The sequence below is a fragment of the Arachis hypogaea genome, chromosome 19, assembly GCF_003086295.3.
Source record: "Arachis hypogaea cultivar Tifrunner chromosome 19, arahy.Tifrunner.gnm2.J5K5, whole genome shotgun sequence".
Lineage (NCBI taxonomy): Eukaryota > Viridiplantae > Streptophyta > Magnoliopsida > Fabales > Fabaceae > Arachis > Arachis hypogaea.
The window spans coordinates 153,868,727-153,889,100 of NC_092054.1; the positions used below are offsets into that span (position 1 = coordinate 153,868,727).

At 30.3% G+C, this 20,374-nt stretch overlaps 2 protein-coding genes across 2 annotated transcripts; both read right to left on the reverse strand.

Moving 5' to 3' along the window:
• Positions 1 to 1,925: 1,925 nt before the first annotated feature.
• LOC112777633 (uncharacterized) lies at positions 1,926 to 5,254 on the reverse strand. Its single transcript, XM_025822009.3, has 2 exons — positions 3,199 to 5,254; positions 1,926 to 3,014 (listed from the first exon to the last, which is right to left on the reverse strand). Exons 1-2 carry the CDS (start codon positions 4,079 to 4,081, stop codon positions 2,185 to 2,187), a joined length of 1,713 nt encoding a protein of 570 aa, XP_025677794.1. The 5' UTR covers positions 4,082 to 5,254; the 3' UTR covers positions 1,926 to 2,184.
• Positions 5,255 to 15,453: 10,199 nt separating this feature from the next.
• LOC112779140 (tropinone reductase-like 3) lies at positions 15,454 to 17,203 on the reverse strand. Its single transcript, XM_025823392.1, is given in 4 exon segments — positions 15,454 to 15,765; positions 15,858 to 15,974; positions 16,047 to 16,142; positions 17,123 to 17,203. Coding segments are annotated over 4 exon segments (606 nt in total).
• Between the last annotated feature and the right edge of the window lie 3,171 nt (positions 17,204 to 20,374).

The window sequence follows — 20,374 nt, forward strand, 5'->3', positions numbered from 1 at the left end:
TTACCATTGTTGATTCACCCTTCAGAATTGTTGTTGTTAATTTATTATTGGTAATTCTGATTATTATTGTTAATTTATTATCAATGGCACTGACTCTGTTAGTTAATTTGGTTGATTGGTTTTTGAAGAAGGGGGTAAGAGGTTTGATGATGAAGAAGGGAATTGGGGGTTACTGGGTTAGTGGTGATGAAGAAGGGGGTGAGGGGGTGAGGGGTGGGAGGTTTACAGTGAGGGGGTGAGGGGTGGGGGTTAGCGGGTTACGGTGAGGGAGTTGGGGGGGAGCGAGGGGTTACGGTGAGGGAGTTGGGGGGAGGGGGTAGGTTAGGTTTTGTTTTAATTTTTTAATTATTTTTATTATTTAATAAGGGTAATTTGGTAAAAAAAATAAAATTGAAGTAGAAAATGACGATTTTATAATGTTTTGTAACGTTGAGGATGATTTTAATAAAAAAAAAGGTCGGAGACGATTTTGATTTTGACCCCAGACCTTGGGGACGAAAAATGTACTTATTCCTATATTTTATATATATACGTATCTCTGTATTTTATATGTATTTTATAAAATTTTAAAATTTATATATCGATATATCTCATATCGTGTCATATCTTATATTTATATTAGTATCCGTACATCATAGCCTTCTAGCATTTTTCATAAAAAAACCTAATTTAGTTTTACTATTTCACTTTTTCCTACACGAATGGTTGTGCCATGTGCGTGTAAACCTTTAAATAGTTATGAGAAATTCTTTTGTTGTTTCATATTCCTAAATAATAGTATATTGCCATATTCTACTCATATTTTTTTTTTATGGTATTCTCCAGTAGTATAGATTAAGAAATAATCCGACATAAATCAAAATTTTATTTAAAAATTTATTATTAGCTAATAAGTTGATGTATAATTGTATATATAAGACAAAATTTAAATCCTAACATTTATTTAAGTAAATTAATAAACTAATTATTAGACCAACCCAAATTAGTTTATTCTACTCAAGCCCAAAAAAAATAATTTATCATAAAGGAATTGAAATTTCGACGAAATCTAAGGTTTAGAATATTCATGTTTGAATCTTACTAGGTTTTCTAACAGACAAAATTTACTATCATTTTATACAGTTATTTTACTCGATTTTTTTTTCAATTATCAATAACAAATAATTTTATAATTTTAAATTTGTTTACAATTTTATTTAGGAAGTGAAAATAATGCTTTTGTAATTATTTTGGTGTCTCGATGTTTATATAAGTTTTAGATTTAAATTTGGAGAAAAAAACTATTTTTTTATAAAAAACATTTCTTTTTTCTTAAATTAACAAAATGCATAATTAAAATGCGTAAACAAATAAATTTAAGAACTAAAACTAGAAGATTAAAAAGAGTAAATACAAAGTGTCAAAAGTAAAGTAAAGTGTAAAAGTTAAAATAGAACGAAAGAAAATAAAAAAGAATAAAAAGGTAAAAAATTTTAACCAAAAATTGAAAAAATAAAGTGTAAGTGTTTGAGTTAAAAAAATTACTTAACATTTTCAGTTTTATTTTATAGTACCAGAAAACAGAGGATATGGTTAAGTCTCTAAGTGCTTTTAAAAAATAATATCTTTCAATTTCTATAAGAAATTATATTTCCATTCACTTTCTGGAGGCCTTTTTGCTAATTGGCAGTTATGCTCCTATGTCCTAACCAAGCATATTACAATATTCTAGAACTAACTTTATGTTGTTTGTTTCATATAATTGCATTTTTTAATTTCTTTGTTTGTCCTATAGTCCATTTTTTTTTTCGTCATATACACAAAGATATATTATTTTCGGCCTAAAAATAATTACTCTAAAAGGGTAAATAAAATTTTCCCAAAGATATTTTTGACCGATTAAGGATTAATCCGTTGCAAATCTAAACTCTAAAATCAACTCAAAGTTGACCGACAAATTTGAGTTTTATTTAAAGGCCTTCCACTGCCCAATTGGTTACTGCATACACAAGGCAATATTTGAAGTCACGACACTTACTTAACGACACTTACTTAAACAAACGAGTAAACTAATTACTGCGATCAACCTAAATTAGTTAATTCCCAACCTATGAATGGTTAATACAAAAGACAAACTTAATAAAAACAATGTTTCAGAAAATCGGAGTTATATAAAGTAATCAACATGAAATACAAACCAAGCTTTCAAAGATAAGGTTTTAGAAGTTCTTCCAGCTCCAACCTGAGACGGACTCTTTCTTCATTGATTGAGCTGAATACCAGAATTTCCTCACGTTCTTCGATCTGTAATTTCTCGTATTTTCTTTTAAGTTCAGCTCGAGTACTTTCCATTTCGCACAATTCTCGATTAAGGTCTTTCTTTCTCTTGTCAGCTTTGAGGAAACGATTCCGCAGTGAAGCTATGTCCGCCCGGACTCCAGCAAGTTCTTTTTCGAGTTCTTCTTCCCGACAGACCAGTTGATCAAGGGCTTTAGCAGCATGAGCAACATTAGTTTCATATTTTTTATAATTCTTTTGGGAAGATGCATACGATACATCAAGGTGTACAGATTCTGTTTCAATTTGAGACAATTCCTTTTTCAAGTCGGCAAGCTTGTTGTGAGAGACGAGCGAGTTGTTGATAAAGTTCTTGAATTTCTGCACTTGCTTGGAGAAGCTGATGGGCACATGATATTCAAGAGTGGAGCTCAAGATTTCGGAAAGCAGGTTGTTGAGGTCATCTTGATTTAGCCACTCGTCAACGGTGTGCTTCGAGAAATCGACAAGTCTCTTTAGACTTTCAAGAGCACGAGGACATAACTCTTTTGGAAGACGAGATTCTGGTGATGTCTCGATGGTTGAAGATTGAGATGTCATGTCAATCTTATGAGACAGATTGGAAACAGCTGAGATGAGCTCTTTTAATTCCATTTCTTGTGGGCTAAATGCTTGATCCGATACAGGTGTATGGAAATCTTGATGTGTATCAGGATGAATGGGACGGGTATCATCGATACTCTTTTCAATTGAAAGCCCTGCATTGCACATCCCACAACCAATATAGATATGCTAATTTGGTGCATGCAGGAAAAATAATATGGTACAATTACAAACTCATGTTAATACACAAAACTAAGATGCAAATTCATTAATTTTAGGGAACTGTTAACCTATACATCAGTGACCTCAGTTGAAATTATGAAACAAACGATACCTTACCTTGTCTTTTAGCTTGGAACTCTTTCTCAGCTGTTTGTTTTTGCACATCAATGCCTTTTAGCAAATCAACTCGTTTATGGTTGCTGGTATTTTCCCTCTTCCTTAAACTGTAACTACGCTGATTGTCACTTTTTTCCAAGGAATCTAAGGTTGTCTCAGCATCAATTTGAGCATTGGAATGAGACCCCAACTCCTCCTTTTGCTCACCATCCATGTTCTTTCTTTTCCTTCCAGGAAACTTCTCCGGAACGCCATCATTTGCAGAATCACCGGGGTTTCGATCTTCTAACTTCATTTTCCCACCACGTTTTCTACTCCCAACTCTATCTTGCTTCCTCTTCTGAACATCACCATCTGCATCTTCCCCTTCATTATCTATATCAGGTTTTGACTCATTTTCTACATTTGGAACATCATTGTCATTAATAGGGTGTTCTTCCGTCTTCTGGTTCTTCGGTTTTCTGCCACGTCTCTTCTTCTCACCAAGACCCTCATCATCACCGTATTCTTCTTTGAGATTCTCAGCACAAGTTGGAACGCTTGTTCTTACACGCGTTTTCACAGTCATATCAGCAGAATCATCATCACCTTTCTTCTTCCTCGCGATGTTCAAGGCCTCCAGCATGTCCTTTTTAGACTTTCTTCCGCGCTTCTTTTTAACACTAACTTGTTGAACGCAAGAGGAATCTTCAAGCCCATTATCACCACTGTTCAAAAGCTGCTCCTTTTCATCCACATTCACAACTTCCACGCCTTCATCGACCTGGTCCTCGGTAACCGCGCTTGCCGGGAGGTGGTGAGCAGAGTCACCTTCTTGTTTGTGGACATCAAAGTTCGGAACTTTATCGGAAAGGGGCTTCTTCGGTAGGAGTGGAGGCTCCATGGAAGGTTCAAATGTGAAAGCTTGCTTGTGTGGAAGAAAAACTGCACAAAAATTGAACAAGAAGAGAAGAGAAGAGAGTAAAGTGTGAATGAAGCTTTCTTCCTGTGGGTTTGGTTTGTTTTTTCTGTGTGTCAATTTTTTAAAATAACTTTTAAATATATATAATATTTAGGGTAAAATATTAAATTAGTCCTTAAGTTTGGCACTTTTTAATTTAGATATGGAAGGAAGAATGGTGTAGGACATTGTTATGGAGTGTATGGGTGCTTTACGTAGTTATGGTGTCAAGAGCAAATCGGACCCTCCGATTTGTGTTTAAAAAATTAAAAAAAATTGCATTACACAAATCGGACCGTCCGATTTGTATTTTAAACAATTAAAAAAATTTAATAATGAAATCGGACCATCCGATTTTTGTTTTCAAAATAAAAAAAATTAAAAGTACAAATCGGACCCTCCGATTTTCATTCCCACACAAATCGGACCATCCGATCTGTGTTCATAATTTTTTTAACAAAGAAATCGGACAGTCCGATTTCTTCACTTTATGATTCAAAAAAAATTATCCCACATTCATGTCTAGCACCATCCCACCTCCATACCCATGCACAACACACACATTTTGCATATCCAAAAAAATGAGCCTAAGTTTGGACGTAGTCTCATTTTTGTTTTTAAAATTTAAAAGGTCCTTTGAATAAAAAAAAATTCATTTAGATTTAGACTCTGTTTGATAAATAATAGAAGCTAATTTTTTTTTTTTACTTTTGAATTATCAAAAGTTACAATATTTTTTGATAAGTCATTCTACTACTTTCTTCAAAAAAATTTACTTTTCTTGACTTTGTAAAAAATATTTCAACCACCATTTTCACGCTTCAAAAAGCATTGGCCTTTCACCGTCATTTTCAGACAATGTTCCATACTTTCATCTGCTGGAAGTACGGATCCTCGATCACCATTTTCAGGTAATGATTCATCTGCTGGAGGTATTGATCCTCCACTGCCATTTTCGGACAATGTTTCATCTGAACAACCTACTGCAGATATTTTTTCTATGTATTTTTTTATCATTTTATCACTCTATTTTTATTATTAAATTTGTATTTAACTGTGTGGTATGAAATTTAAGTTTTAATTTTAATTTTTTTCACATGTGATTTTATTTTTATATAACTTGCTATTATTTTCATAGTTAATTATAGCAAGTTCTTGACCTCAATAAAGGAGAAGGAAGTTCTAATAGGAGTAAAAAAAAAAATAAAAAACAGCAACAAACTATGCATTGACACACATTTTATATTTATTTTTTATTTTCACCTACCATATCATACACAGTATTAGTCATTAAGTTATGTAAAATCAACATTCAATATTGGAAAGTATTTGTTATCATCGTTATTTTAATATTCATTCTCTTGTGTAAAAAAAATTGTATTTTTCGAGTTATTTATCCAAACGCTACAACTTTAAAATAAGTACTTTTATAACTAAAAATCCAAATACAAAATAACTTATTTATAAACTGCTATTAATAAAAATCCTTATGCTTTAGACTCTTTTTCCAAAAGAACTTATTTAAGTTATTTACCCAAATTGGACCTTAATGTAGTCCCATCGTGAGTCAAAGTGAAATAATTAATGGAATGTCATATATGACAGCAGTATAAGAACAAAATCGATAATTTAAAAAACAAGTACAACCTCCCGAGATACAAAATCAATCGTGGATGTATCAATATATTTATTTATCATTCTTCTTACAATTTAAATGAAATATTTTCTATAGAACTAAAGAGAATGATAAATAAATATATTGATACATCCATGGTTGATTTTGTGCATTTGAAGCTTGTACTTATTTTCCAAATTATTGACTTTGTTCTTGTACTATTGTCGTGTAAAAAATTCTGTTAATTATTTAATTTTAAACTCATGGTAGAACTAAATTAAAACTAAATAAATTTTTTTTTGAATTCAAATAAGATATTTTAAACTTTAAGAACCAAACTAGAATTATACCCAAATATTTATGGTGCTATTCAAAATATATCCTTCTTTATTAAAAACTTAGGTTTTTTGTCGGGCATAGATATTAAACTATCAATATAATGAACATTTTTTTCACTAATCCTGTAGACTGATGGACACATCTATAAGCTTCGTTTATAAATGAGTCTATTTTTTCTACATAAAAAATAAATACAAACATTTGATTATATATTTTGATATTATTTTAAGAGTTAATAGTTAAAATCGTCTATGAAAAATATTCTGATCTATATTTTCGTTTTGGAAAAACAAATTTAATCAAAATTGTCCTCGAAAGATTTAAAATTAATCGCGTTAATCCATCTGTCCATTCTGTCACTAACGGCGTTAAATTAGAGCCCCAACCCAACGACCCGACCTGGCGGTCACAGACTCTCATTCTCCTCTATGCATCTCATCTTCCATGCCAGTTTCAACAACTCCTGCTTCTTCGTCAATGTCGTTCTTCCAGTAGTAGTCTTTATTCCAACTTGGCAGTGTCCATGGAAGAACACGAAGAAGACCGACACAAGCAGAACAGATCAGTACAAGTTACAGTGGAAGAAGAGACCATGTTCCCCCAGAAGCCAGCGGTGATGATTGAGGAAGAGAACATAGAGGAATTGGAGGGTGTAACGACAGCGATCTCTCTGCATCATTGGGTGAAGGGTGTTCAGCAAAGCAGCAACTACCTATTCCCAAAATGCCAACCTCTCAATCGAAATCAAATGCTTAACATAAAACTGACAAATCTTTTGATTACCAGCAACACCAGTCCCTGCAGCATTCTCAGCACCACGTTCCTGCTTGTTAATGTCCTCCTTTGTGTGAGGTGCAGGTACCAAATCATAAGGCACGGTAGTCTTGTAGTTTTTATGATTTTCTTTGGTTTCATCTGTGGTGGCAACCATCCTGTTACCATTCTTGGCAAACTTGGAACAAAGATCCTCCATATATTATATCAAAGTTTCAATCTTTGAACAACTGGGACATTCAATAGCATAGTTAAAATTTCGAAAAACAAAAAATGGGTATAGAATAGCAAGTGTGTATGTTCATTCAAATCAAGAATCAATAAAGAAGAAGGTTTTCAATGTTGGTGGCAAAAAGAATAATAAAAGGGGAGGGAAGAGGAGGAGAAAAGAGATTTTGGGATTGGAACAAAGAAAAGAACTGTGGATAAAGATTGGCGGCGGCATGGTAGAGGAACATACAGGGACTGACGGCGACGTGGAACATCTTACAGGACGGCGGCGTGGTGGAGCTTCAGGTAGAATACAAAGAAGTTGTTGAATGTGGGAAGAAGGGAATCCTGTTCTTTGCTGGGTTTGGGTTTAGATTGGATTGAATGCGGGTAGAATCCGAGTCTGGTTTGGGTTGGGTTGTCAAGCTAACGTGCCATGTCAACAAAATTTAACGTCGTTAGTGACAGAATGAACGAAGGGACTAACGTAATTAATTTTAAATCTTTCAATGACGATTTTGATTAAATTTATCTTTCGAAAACGAAAATAGAAATCAAAATATCTTTCAAAAACAATTTTAACTATTAACTCATTATTTTAACAATTCTTGTAATACTGTGAAACAATCATAAAGTAACTTTTTTAAAATTTTAAAAGACTCTGTCAGAGAAAATACTGTACTTTTTCTAAATGCATAGACTAAATTCTAAAATTGTTATCTTTTTAATTTCTTTTATCATATCATATTAAAGTACCATAATCTTAACAAATTAAAATTGAATTACCCAAATTAAAATAAACGTCATTATATGACTAAATATTTTTTTTAGAATATACAAATTTTCTTTTCCCTAAATTTTTCATATTCCTTTTCATCAATTTGAAAGTCATTAGTTCTTTTTTGTCGCTTTTTTTATATGCCTTTTTACACTCATATTGGGTAGAATTCATTTTTTCTTCTACTAATAACTACAAAAAAGTTAAAATAAGATAAATTAATAAGCTCTAATACCAAATACTAAAAAAAAATATAATAATTCATAACACAAAGTAGATATAAATAGTTACTGTTGATTAAAAAAGATCAAATATAATTCAATCATTTTTTAAGAAAGATTGGGAATTTACAATGTTTCTTCACTTTTTATTGTGACCATGGAAGTGGAGAATGATGATGAGGATAATTTGAAAAGAAATAGAGTCTTGAAATAAGGAGTGAGATTTCTATGATAATGGAAGTCGAGAATGATGGTGAGGATTGCTTGGAGAGAACCAGAATTCTAAAATGGTTTCACTAGGAAACTAATTAGGTTTAATTATTCTGTAGGTCTCTATAGTTTTATCGAATTTTTAATTACGTTTTTATACTTTTTTTCTTTTCAATTGGATCCTTATATATTATTTTTTGTTTCAATTTAGTCTCTGTTAACGTTAAACGTCAAAAAAATGTTAGTAAATTGTAAAATTACTTTTATACCTTTAGGGACTCAATTGAAAAGAAAAAAAAATATAGAGACCTAATTGAAAATTCGGTAAAACTATAAATAATCAATGAAAGATATTCATATAATTCTTTTTATTTTGTCAATATTATTCTTTTTACTCATTTATATACAAATTGTACCAAAAATCCCTTTTATCTGTTTGCAGCTTCTTTTTATATCATACTACAGTAGCAGCCAAAATCTTGATCTCAATATAGAACATAGCGGCATGACCTTATTAGCCATATTAGGAATTTATAGGATCACTTCTCAAATCTCAACACAGTTCAATAACTACAATATTTAATTAATGGATCGATTTTCACCCAGAATAACTCAATTTTTTGTTAAACAAATAGATATAACATACTCTGTCAACTAAAAAAGAAGAAATTATCACTATATATTTGAATAATGAGTAGAATCTACTACACTATAATAAATTTAGACAACAATGATTCAAAAAGGCAGACATATGATTTACTTATACAATTCGAACAATTTCAAAACAGAAAACTTATACTGATGATCTAGGTAGAATATTTGAAATTGATACTTCATTGACCAAAGGATTCTTATCAAAAGCATTTGATGTTGGCTTTTCTTTGATCTTTCTTCCAACTGAAAATGCAGGATGATTAGGAATAGGAAGTGTCATTGTCTCACAACCATTGTGGACATTGTTGGCCGATCTACTGCATCTTCTTGTACACACAATAAACCAATATGTAACCTTAGATTTTCAAAGCCAACTAAGCTCTCAATCCACATCTATAATCTAATTATATTACAAACTCTACAAGAACATAAAATTTTCCTTCTTTTCCTCTAGATTTAGCAGCAAAGGGTGTTGTGATGCATCTTCTAGTGGCTGTGAATGCTTGGGGACCAGCCAAACTGAAGTTGTTACAACAGTGGACCTCTATGTAACATTTTTCTCTTCCTTTTCTCTTCTAGGTAGTTCTATACTCCTTCCTCCTTTCTTACTATATACGGCAGCAAGATGCTAGTAATAACGATGATGATGCCATATCACGTTTTCAAAAAATGTATATGTGTTAGTGAGATTAAAAGGCCTAAATATGTACCAAAGCAACAACACTAAGTACCTTGATTTTCTTAAGTAGCTCATAGCCTGTCATCCCTGACATGCAATAGTATGTGATAAGCAAATTAACTTTGGACCTCTACAAAGCAAAAATTAATCCAACTATTAGCCCTTCTAAGCAGCTATGTTATATGCAATTAGAGTTACAAAGTTTTGATTCATAATCAGGAAAAAGAGAGAAGAAAACTTACCCCATTTATGGCATTCTGCTCACTATCGGTCAAACCCAAAAACTCCAATTTCTTTGGCTCAAATACTCTTTGAAAGATACGAGTGCAATACAATACATCCTTAATTTTGAAGAATCCATGGATCATAGCCATCAACAAAATTTAGAATATAATTTGAGAAACAAATAGAAGTTACAAATAATTAAGCAAAACTGAAACTGAACTACAAATTCACACAACTTAAGAATTCACAGCTTGAGAGACAAGAACTGAAAACAACTAAAAAAATTGAAAAAAAAAAAACACAATACGAATAAAACACCGCTAAAATATTCACCTTCTCCTTATTCCCAATCTCAGTCAATCAATTCTTCCTCAAAAACCAAGAGATTAAAATGGGACACCAAGATGAAGAAGAAATGTTAAAATATCATCATATCTAGAATATCATTAACTATGTTGATCAACTAACTGTCTACACAAAAGATAAGAAAATATAACAAACACCACAAGTAAAGAGCAATCACAGGTAATTCTTAAATACTTGATATTAGTCATTTGAAGATCTCACCTGTTCTCTAACCCATCAGCCAAATAAGCTCCATAACTCCCCACTGAACCTGAGATTAGAATAGGGTGTTTCTTGAAGATTCTACCATCAGCATCGACACCCGAAGAGCAAAGCAGCAAGGTGAGGTGCGGTCAGACGAGGCGTGGTTTGGCAACGCGATGTGCGGCGCGGCGATCCACGGCGAGAGAACGCGACGGAAGCGACACACCACCAACGCGAAGCAGAGCAGAGCAGACGCTAGGATTCTTTATTTTTGGGACAAAATGCTAAGGGTTAGTTTTGGTATTTTAAAAAGATGGGGTGGATTTAATTAATAATTATAATTTAATTAGGAGAATATTCTATTTTTGAACAGAATATTCCGTTATCTCAAACGATTTTGTCACGGCAAGAACTAAATTAAAAAAAATTAAGGTATAGGAACCCAATTAAAAGGAAAAAAAGGTATAAGGACCTAACTGAAAATTTTGTGAAACTATAAGGAGCACCAGAGTAATTAAACCAACTAATCAAAGATATAGTCAATTAGAGCCAACTAATTTTAAAATAAGAGGTCCCTTATAAAAGAAAAGGAAAAACAATCTTTACTATTTTTAATTTTTCGAATTTTAAAATTAAAAATATAAAAAATTGACTTAAGTTGGCTCCTAATATAGTTGATTTTTTAATTTTTTTCGTTCTAAAATAGCAAATGAGATTTTTTGCGTGACTGCATGAGATTGAATGTAATGAAGTAGAGGGAGATGAAGCAGATAAAATTGAAAGAAAGATTATATTATGAAACCTATAATTTGTAATCGAAAAAAATAGACGGAAAATATTTTTTATTTAAATGTAAGTAAAAGATGCCGCCTAGTAATTTTTTTTGTTGTAAAATTAGAGTAAGATAATAAATTTAATTCAATAAATTTATCATTGGATTAGACGAGATAGAATTTCTAATTCTTTCATAATTTGAGAAAAAAATCATTATTATAATAAATAAATAAATAAATAAATTCCGATTAGTCAAGTGAAATGGGGAAACGGAGGTAGCATTTTGATGCGGCGCCAACATCATGTTCATACCAATTGTGTGTCAAAACCAAATAAATTTTGTAGTGAACATTAAAGGGATTTTTTTTATTTTATAATTAGAGAGGAGAGTGTGTTTTTCTTTTAAATAGAAGAAAATAAAATTTAACAAGAAACTGGGAGTGTCATTTTGACGGATTTGTATTCTACCAATCTACCCCGTTCGTAATATATTATAATCCGTCTTCCTTGTATTGTTTGCATGCGTAATACGTGTCTATACTCTATAATCTTTCTATAGTCTCTCTTCAATACTCACATTCTTTCTCTTCTTCTCATTTTCAATTGCAGCCCCATTTTCAAAGATCGTTCTCTTTCTCCTAAATACCACACTCCAATTTTTTATTTCCTCTTATGTAACTCAAAACAGTTCCTTCTTTTATATTAGAATCTCAGACTCATCATTTTTAATTATATCTTCATCAACATCTTTAAGTAAGTACATTTTTTCGCAATAATGTTTTTAGTTAGTTAAATTATTTTAATTACTGTAAATAAAAATAAATTAAATTAGTTATCAGAAATTAATTTGTGTTAATTAATTCATTGTTAGTAATAATAGTGTTGAATTTAATATTAATTAGAGTCATAATTTTAGTTAAATTAAGACGATACTAAAATATATTTTTAGTTTGTAAACAAAAACAGTATTTAATATATTATTAAGATACATTAAACATACTTTATATATAGTACATGTTATTGTAAAAGAATTTAAATACTTAAAGTTAAATATATATGACAATACATAAAAACATATATTAAAATTTTCAATATATATAATTGTATGTTAAATTTGAACATACGTAAAGATTTTTTATTTAAATTGAAATACGATATATTATATAATGTATGTTGACGAAATATATTAAATTTATTTTATTTATATATATTTTTATATATTATTTAAATATATATTTTATATATTTAAAAATAAGTTAAACACGTTTAATATAATATGTTAATATATATTGTTTACATATATTATTTACATGAGTATAAAATATATAAGATTTGATGCCATATATTATTTAATGTGTGGAATTTATTTTATTTAATGAATTATTAAATTTATGTTGAATAAATGTTAAAGTGGAGTATGTTGTTTATTTCAAATAGAAAAAAAAATATTATATGTAATATTATTTAAATATATTTTTATTTATTTATTTAATGTTAGATAAATATTGGATATATGTTAGATATAGTTTATATAATATAATAGTCTTTTTTGTTTTAGAAAAAATATAAATAGAAGATGGTTCGTGACATTATGCATCCTGAAGATCACATTGTTGAATACCTTGAACGTTCACCATATGTAATTATTTTTATGTCTGTTTCACTACAAAAAAAGAAAGCTATTTTAACATGATTTTTTTTAACAGTCATAGTTAAGTGTAAAAATTAATATATATTTTTGACAAATATCACAAATGTCAAATTATCTATTTTTTTTATTTATAATTTGATTGTAGAAAATTATTCCTCAATTTTGACACTAATTTATTTTTAACATACTCCATTATTCCTTTTTTTCGTTGAGCTCCGTTAATTTTGGCATCACATTGCTCTCAGTTTGGGATCATACTACTCATTCTTCATCTTCAAAATCTCAGTTTATTCTTCAGTTTCAAGATCTCATCTCATTTTTTGTTAAAAACTTTTTGTTGAGAATTTTTTACGGTCAATAAGTATCAAAATAAATAGTATTTTTGACGGTTAATAAGTATCACAAAAAAATATATTCTCAAATTTTTTTAACAAATTATTTTTTATGGCCAATATTTATCAAAATAAGATTTAAACTTTTTTTACAATTACTTATATGTTAAAAATACTATTTTTGACAAAACTTTTATTAACATATTTTCATAGTTAAAATAGTGTCAAAATTTATTTTTTGATGAATTTTAATTTTTTTGACATATAATAATCCTTAAAAATAGTCCATATTATTGTTGTATTTCTCTATAACAATATATAATGATAATACATGGATTTAGTGTCCAAAATTCTTTTCCAATTTTTTTCCTTCCTAATAATCTATCCCATTATACGTCAGTTATTCCATGTTAAAAAACTTTCACTACCTCATCTTCTCTCTTATTATATACATTCACATTCTCTCTTGTCTCGTTAATTCACATCCATAAAACTTCTATAATTATCTCTTTTCCCTCTTACTACTATTTATCATCTCATATTACAGTTACTGCATAATAGAAAAACTTTTTTCTTTTCTTATTCATCTTTTCTTGCGTCATTCTTACTTCACTTAAATATAATGTAAAACCTAATATAATTTACTTTTCGTCGTTAAATAAAAGTGTCACTACAAGAAAAAGCAATATTTGTAACAAAACAAATTGTTACATAAAAACGAAATTTTGAAACAAATAGTTTTTGTAACAAAAAAAGCGGCCATTACAGTAAGTCCCGTTACAAAAAGTTTTTGTAACAAAAAATGGAACTGTTACAATTTAAAGTGGTATTTTGTAACAAATTTTTCTGATACAAAAAACCGGAAGTCGTTACAAAAGTGGTAACAAATTTTGATTTTCAAGGTATTTTTGGTGACAATCTATTTTTTCGTATCATAAAATTTTGTTACGAAATGTTACTTGATTTTGTAACATTTTTTTTCTTTAGTTACAAAAGCAAATTAATTATTTTGTAACAATTTTTTTTAATACAAATTGCATGCATAATTTACTAAATTATTTTTTAAATTAACTAATATATTAACTATTCTAATAAACAAGTCTACATTCATATAATATGCAAAAACATACATTATTCAAAGATGCCTCATTTACCTAAAGTTGTTTTAAAACAAAATAACATTAGTGAGTACATTGATTAGTTCTACAAGTTATATGTCTTGCATAAGTTCAACCAAAAGTTAAAAGTTCTAACATAGATTAGTCTTTCTATGAATCAAAATATTCTTGAACCCTCAAGATAGCATGTGGTCACCATTTCAACACTCCTGTAGATAAGAAAAATCGAAACAAAAGATTAGAAACAAGATATAACACTAACTATAATTTTATCCATTAAGTTTTATCCAAAATATTTTAAAAAATTTTAACAGCTATGCTTTGATATTCTATGATATATTTAAGATAAAATATGATACCTTCTTTATTTATAACAAACACCTTAAAGTGTTTATCATTACCTGGAAAGTAGGTTACATGAACTTTTCACAAACTTCAATCTGTAGATTCTGCTGTATGAGATTGTTGCTCCTCGAATAAAGTCTGAATTTTCTGCAGTGACCATAAATCACCAGTGCTTAACCAAAATAATATAACCAAAACATACAACTAAATATCTTTTCTTCTTTCTTTCTTCTTGTTTTTTTCCGTCTTTTATTCCCTATTTTCCTTTTAAGTTTTTATTTCATTTTCAGTCTCAATCCATACTTAACCTTTGTGTTTCTCCTCATCCTGAAGTTCATGCAGTTGACTACTGCACATATAATAATATATTGTCTTTACTTTTCTACCTTGACAGAGTTTCCAACTTCCTCTAGTTTCTGCAACAGCAGCAGCTCTCCAGAAGTGGAATCTTGTCTCAATGACTTTGAAGGAGACATCTACAGATGAAAGAAACGAATGACAGAGTGAAGGAAAAAAAGAGGATGGATATAATAAGCAAACAACAAGAACAATGGGAGCTATAATCAACACCCTTTAGCAGGTGTGGTTTGTGGAATGTTTTCACATTCCTGGAAATCTTACTTAAAAAATCTTCCCAAGAAAGCAAAACCCTTTTCCCTTACCAAAATATGTGGAGAGTAAAAAAGTGATTATAATTATAACTAAATCTGTCAATTCTGTTGAGACAGTCAAATCCGTTAGTCACAGGCTTTTCAATTCTGTTACTTAGATTCTGTTATCTGTAATAGATGTGTAACTATCAGCTCCAACACAACGATATTTGTACTATGTATTTTCCAACTCAATCATGAAAATAGTATTCAGATAATGTTTGATAATTGGTAATAAACGAGGCAAAATTAGTTGGCACAAAACCGGGAGCAATACAGTTTACACGAGTGTTTGGGGCCATCTCAGCAGCCAAGGCCTATGCAGTATATTACGAATAATTATCAGACTTAAAACAAGAAGATATATGCAGTTTTGTTAGATGTTCAACGAATACTTTGCAGGGCAAGTGAAGCTTGTCAAGAATAGAGTCTTTGGTTTGCAAAATAGGGTCAACAGAAGGATTTGCAGTTGCGTTTGACACAATCACATCTATATTTCCACACTTATGTAATGTTCAACAGCATATTCAACAGCATTCAAATAAATTTTAATAAAGGATAATGCATTCGATAAAAATGAATAGAAAAGGGTGACCTGTGCGGTTTTTTGAATCAAATCCTTTCTCTGTTGATCGTTGGAGACATGGCAAACAAGGGCCAAAATTTTAATTCCTTTAGCCCTAAGTTTCTCTGCAGCCTCTTCAACATTTTGCTGTAGAAACAAGAAAATTGAGTAATGAATATAATTAATTGGAGGCAAAGAGGAAGAGAAAGGGAAAAGGACCTGCTTGCAAGAAGAGATGACGACGGAAGCACCTTCCAAGCCCAGCCTTTTAGCTATGGCGAAGCCGGTTCCAGACGACAGAGGCGATATGGAGCACTGGGGGGTTCAGCCAGCAGCGGCGGTGGCTCCCCGTCTTCCCTTCTGTTCGCGTTCCCTCACCCTCAGACAAGATCGGCGGTGACTGGGCTCATCAACGACGGCGGCAACGAAGGGAATCGGCGACGACGAAGACGGCCCGGACAGTGGCAGCGACGCGACGCTTCTCCTCGTGACGGCTTCCTCCTCGCGCGGTTCTGACAGCAGCTCGTGGACAGACCGAATGGCGGCGGCATAGGGACGGCGGCAACAGCGCGGCCTTCTTGTCCTTCTCCTTCCTCGGCTCGAACCTCTCTCTTCTCTGTGCGACACGACGGCGCGGTGGCAGTGACGCCTGCCGGCGCCGTCCTCACTCTCCCCTCCCCTTCTTCCTGTGAATCCCTCTCCTCTCTACCCTTTCTGTTTCTTGAGTTCGGTGCTGCTGTGTGTGTTTCAAGCTTGATGAGTTTGCTGAGCACGTTTAGGTTTGGGGAAGGGCTGCGGCTGGGAGATGAGTGAGGGTGGATTAGGGTTTTGAGTAAAAATAGGTCTAGGGGTAGTTTTGTAATTTCAAATAAAAGTGGGGATAATATAGTAATTAAGAATAAATTTTACTCCAATAATAATAATGTATAAAAATACTATTTGTTCATCAATTTTACAAATTACTTTCAATAAAATTTTCAAATCCAAAAATTAGAAATAATATAATTAATTTTTCTATTTTTCAAAGTAGTAGTATTAATATTTTAAATATTAATTATTTGGTCTAAATCATATAAAATTCTTATTATTTCATAATTACCAACTTTATAATTTAAATATAGAAAATAATCCAATAATTGTAAAATTGGATAATAATCCTAATTTATTTCAAATTCAATTAATCAAAACTTGTTCTAATTATCTTTCATGAAATAATTTCTGAAATTAAGACTATAAATAACTATATGATTTGAGACTTGATCATAATAAGATTTTTCAAAATTTTCGGGTCTTACAGACATGGTGGTGGTGATGGCGGCGGCGATGGAGGCAGCGACAGCTGCGAGCTTTATGGTTGAAGCTAGCCTCTTGCACATTTCCACGAGATCTTCTCTCTCACTACGACGGGTTGAGAGCTTTAGGGTTTGTTTGGAGGGGGTTGAGAATTTTAATTATGTGTAATAGTGGGAGAATTTTTAAAATTATGCAGGGAAGTTTTATAATTTGCCACAAATAAAATATTTTGTGTAAGTTTTTAAAAATTTCCACTAAAAAATCTCCACTAATTATTAAAAATTTTGTAGTATAAAAATATGATTATTAATAAAAATTATATATTAATTATTTAGAAGAATATAAAATAATATTTATAATTTTTAAAAATTAATGAATACATACATTATATAAAAAATTTTAATTTTTAAAATAAAATAAAACTATTTTAAAAAAATATATACACAATTTTTTTTACTCTTAAAGTGTTTAACATTTTGAAAAAAAAATGTTATAAAATATGCTTATATTTTGTGACAAATAATTAACTTGTTACAAACAATATTGAATTTTGTGACAAATTAATTTTTTGTTACAAAACAACTGGAGTTTTTGAAACAAAAAGTTATTTTGTTACAAAACAATTGATTTTTTGAAACAAAAAAAATTGTTACAAAATATTTTGAATTTTTGCAACTTATTTTTTTGTTACAAAATATTGCAATATTTTGTAACAAAACACTATATCGTTACAAAAACTAACATAATTTGTAACAAAATAAAATAGGTTGTTACAAAATATTATCATATTTTGTAACAACTTGTAATGTTGTTACAAAACATTATTCTTTTGTAACAATAAAAAATTATTATTACAAAATATTATTTTTTGTAACAATTTTAAATTTGATACAAATTTTTTGTTACAAATGTTCTATTTTCTTGTAGTGTGTAAAACTATGCTTATATAGTTGTTGAATTAATTACAGTTATAACATATCAATGGAAGATTCACGTGGAAGTTGTCGACCGATTTGGCAAGACTATGCCAAGCGACGAAAACAAAACATGAACTAAGAACAGAGGCAGCAACACCTGGCCAGAAGGCGTGCCAGTTACTGAGAAAGAGTATTAGATGAGGAAAACAAATTGATACATCTTAATATTCCAACTAATATGACAATCCCATTAAAAGATATCACAAATATACCCATAATCGCCGCTAAATGGTGATAATATGGGTAAGAATCCTGTATATTTATTTAATTAGTAATATATATTTTTTAAGTTTTGATTCAATAAACCACATGTGTGCGCAAATGAGTAAGAAAGAAGTGTCATGCATCAGAAGTCTCACTTTTAACAATGGCAAATGCAAGAGGCACAATATCGCCATCGCCATCCTGAGAAACTGCAACTAAGAGAGCTCATTTATATTTGCCATACAGATGTGTGTCATCTATTTGAACTATTAGTTTGCAGTTTCTAAATGGTCTAATGCAAGGGTAAAAGCTCCAAAACACCCGTGTCAGTATCCTAATATTCTGGACCACCTCATCCCCTTAGTAAGCTGGTTCGATCTAGACTGCTGCTGATGAATTTTTTTGTACCATTGCTTCAAACCACGATGGCAAAGCTTCGTAAGAAGCTTCCCAACCACCAAAAATATTTGCAATTGCCTTTTGCTTGACTAGCCATGCTTTGCAGTAACTTGTCGTATAATTGAATTTCGATTGCACTTCAACAATCACAAATTTCACCTTTAAAGATGGATCAACTTCAACAAATGGCTTTATCACCTCTGCAATCATATCTGAGTTGAGCTTTGCATGATCTTGACAAATTATTGTCCTGGTGTATGTGTGACTACTATTGTATACCGCCTTATAACCCAACAAAACTTTCTCTTAATAAGACTTGCTCTGATAAGCCAATCGCAATTTGTTCCAAATTGTATAGTGACGGATCCAGAAAATTTTGACAGTGGAGGCAAAATATATATAATATAATAATAATTTTTATAATAAAACTATTATGTGTACATAAAATTAGTTATTAAATTATATATTAATTATTATATATTGTGTATACATACATGTATTGTTTAATTTACTTTTAATATGTATTTTATATTTCAATATATATTCTATACAGATAATTCTTTTTGTTATTGTAAAATATGATTAATCTTTAAAATAACTAATTTACAAATTAAAATACTAAAATAGTAAATAATAACATATAATTTGGAATTTTATTTTTAGGTTTTATATTTTAAAAAAATTGAGTAATCTTTTTCTTAACAATCCAATTGAAATATCTCTCTTTATATATATATATATATATATATATATATATATATATCACTAATTAATTATTTAAAAATTTACTTTTCATACAATTAGAAGTCAACTTTTATTTATATTCATAGTTGAAAAAGTTTTTTCAATTAATGCAATTGCACAACAAAAACTAAAGCTAATTTAAAAGATGATAAATGTTCTTTCAATTTGATTTCTAAGAAAGAACACCAATCTCATTTAAATTGAGAATTGATTATTATAATAGACATCTAATATAAAATTCTTAAATTAACTATTAAGTACTAAAAGTTGAATAAAAAATTATTGTGGGATCAAATTTAATGGGACAAATAAATATTATTATCATATACTACTTAAAAAAATTTCAAATTATAGTGAGAGCGCTTCTCCCCACAACCAAGAACGTAGATCCGTCCCTAATTGTATACACTTAGTATAAAATGTGGTTGGCTCATATTCACACACTCGATAATCCACACCCCGACAAATTGTATAATCTTTAATTGCTGCAATCACGGTTTCTCTAGAACTAAACTCCCTGCCGATGACAAATTCACCATCCGTAAGAACAACAGGGTCTACACCAATAATAACAAAAAAAATCTTACTATTACTAATAATAATAACAACAAATAATCACAATAACAAATAATAACAATAATATTAGTAATGTGTATTATAATAAAGGTTATTAATAATTTTTATAATATTAATAACAATACAAATAGAAGACTATTTACTTGCATTGACAAACTCAGGAAATTTTGGTCTTTCACAGCGGCTAGATCTAAAACGTGCATAAAAGAAGGCTCTCTAGATGGATGTTGTCTCGTTAGTGCATTTGTCATATCTACAACTTCAGGCTCAACTATGATATCACATTCGTCGACATCTTCAGCTGGACCAACAATATGATAAGTGCCCCCGAATTCCTCTTCACTTTCAGTGTTA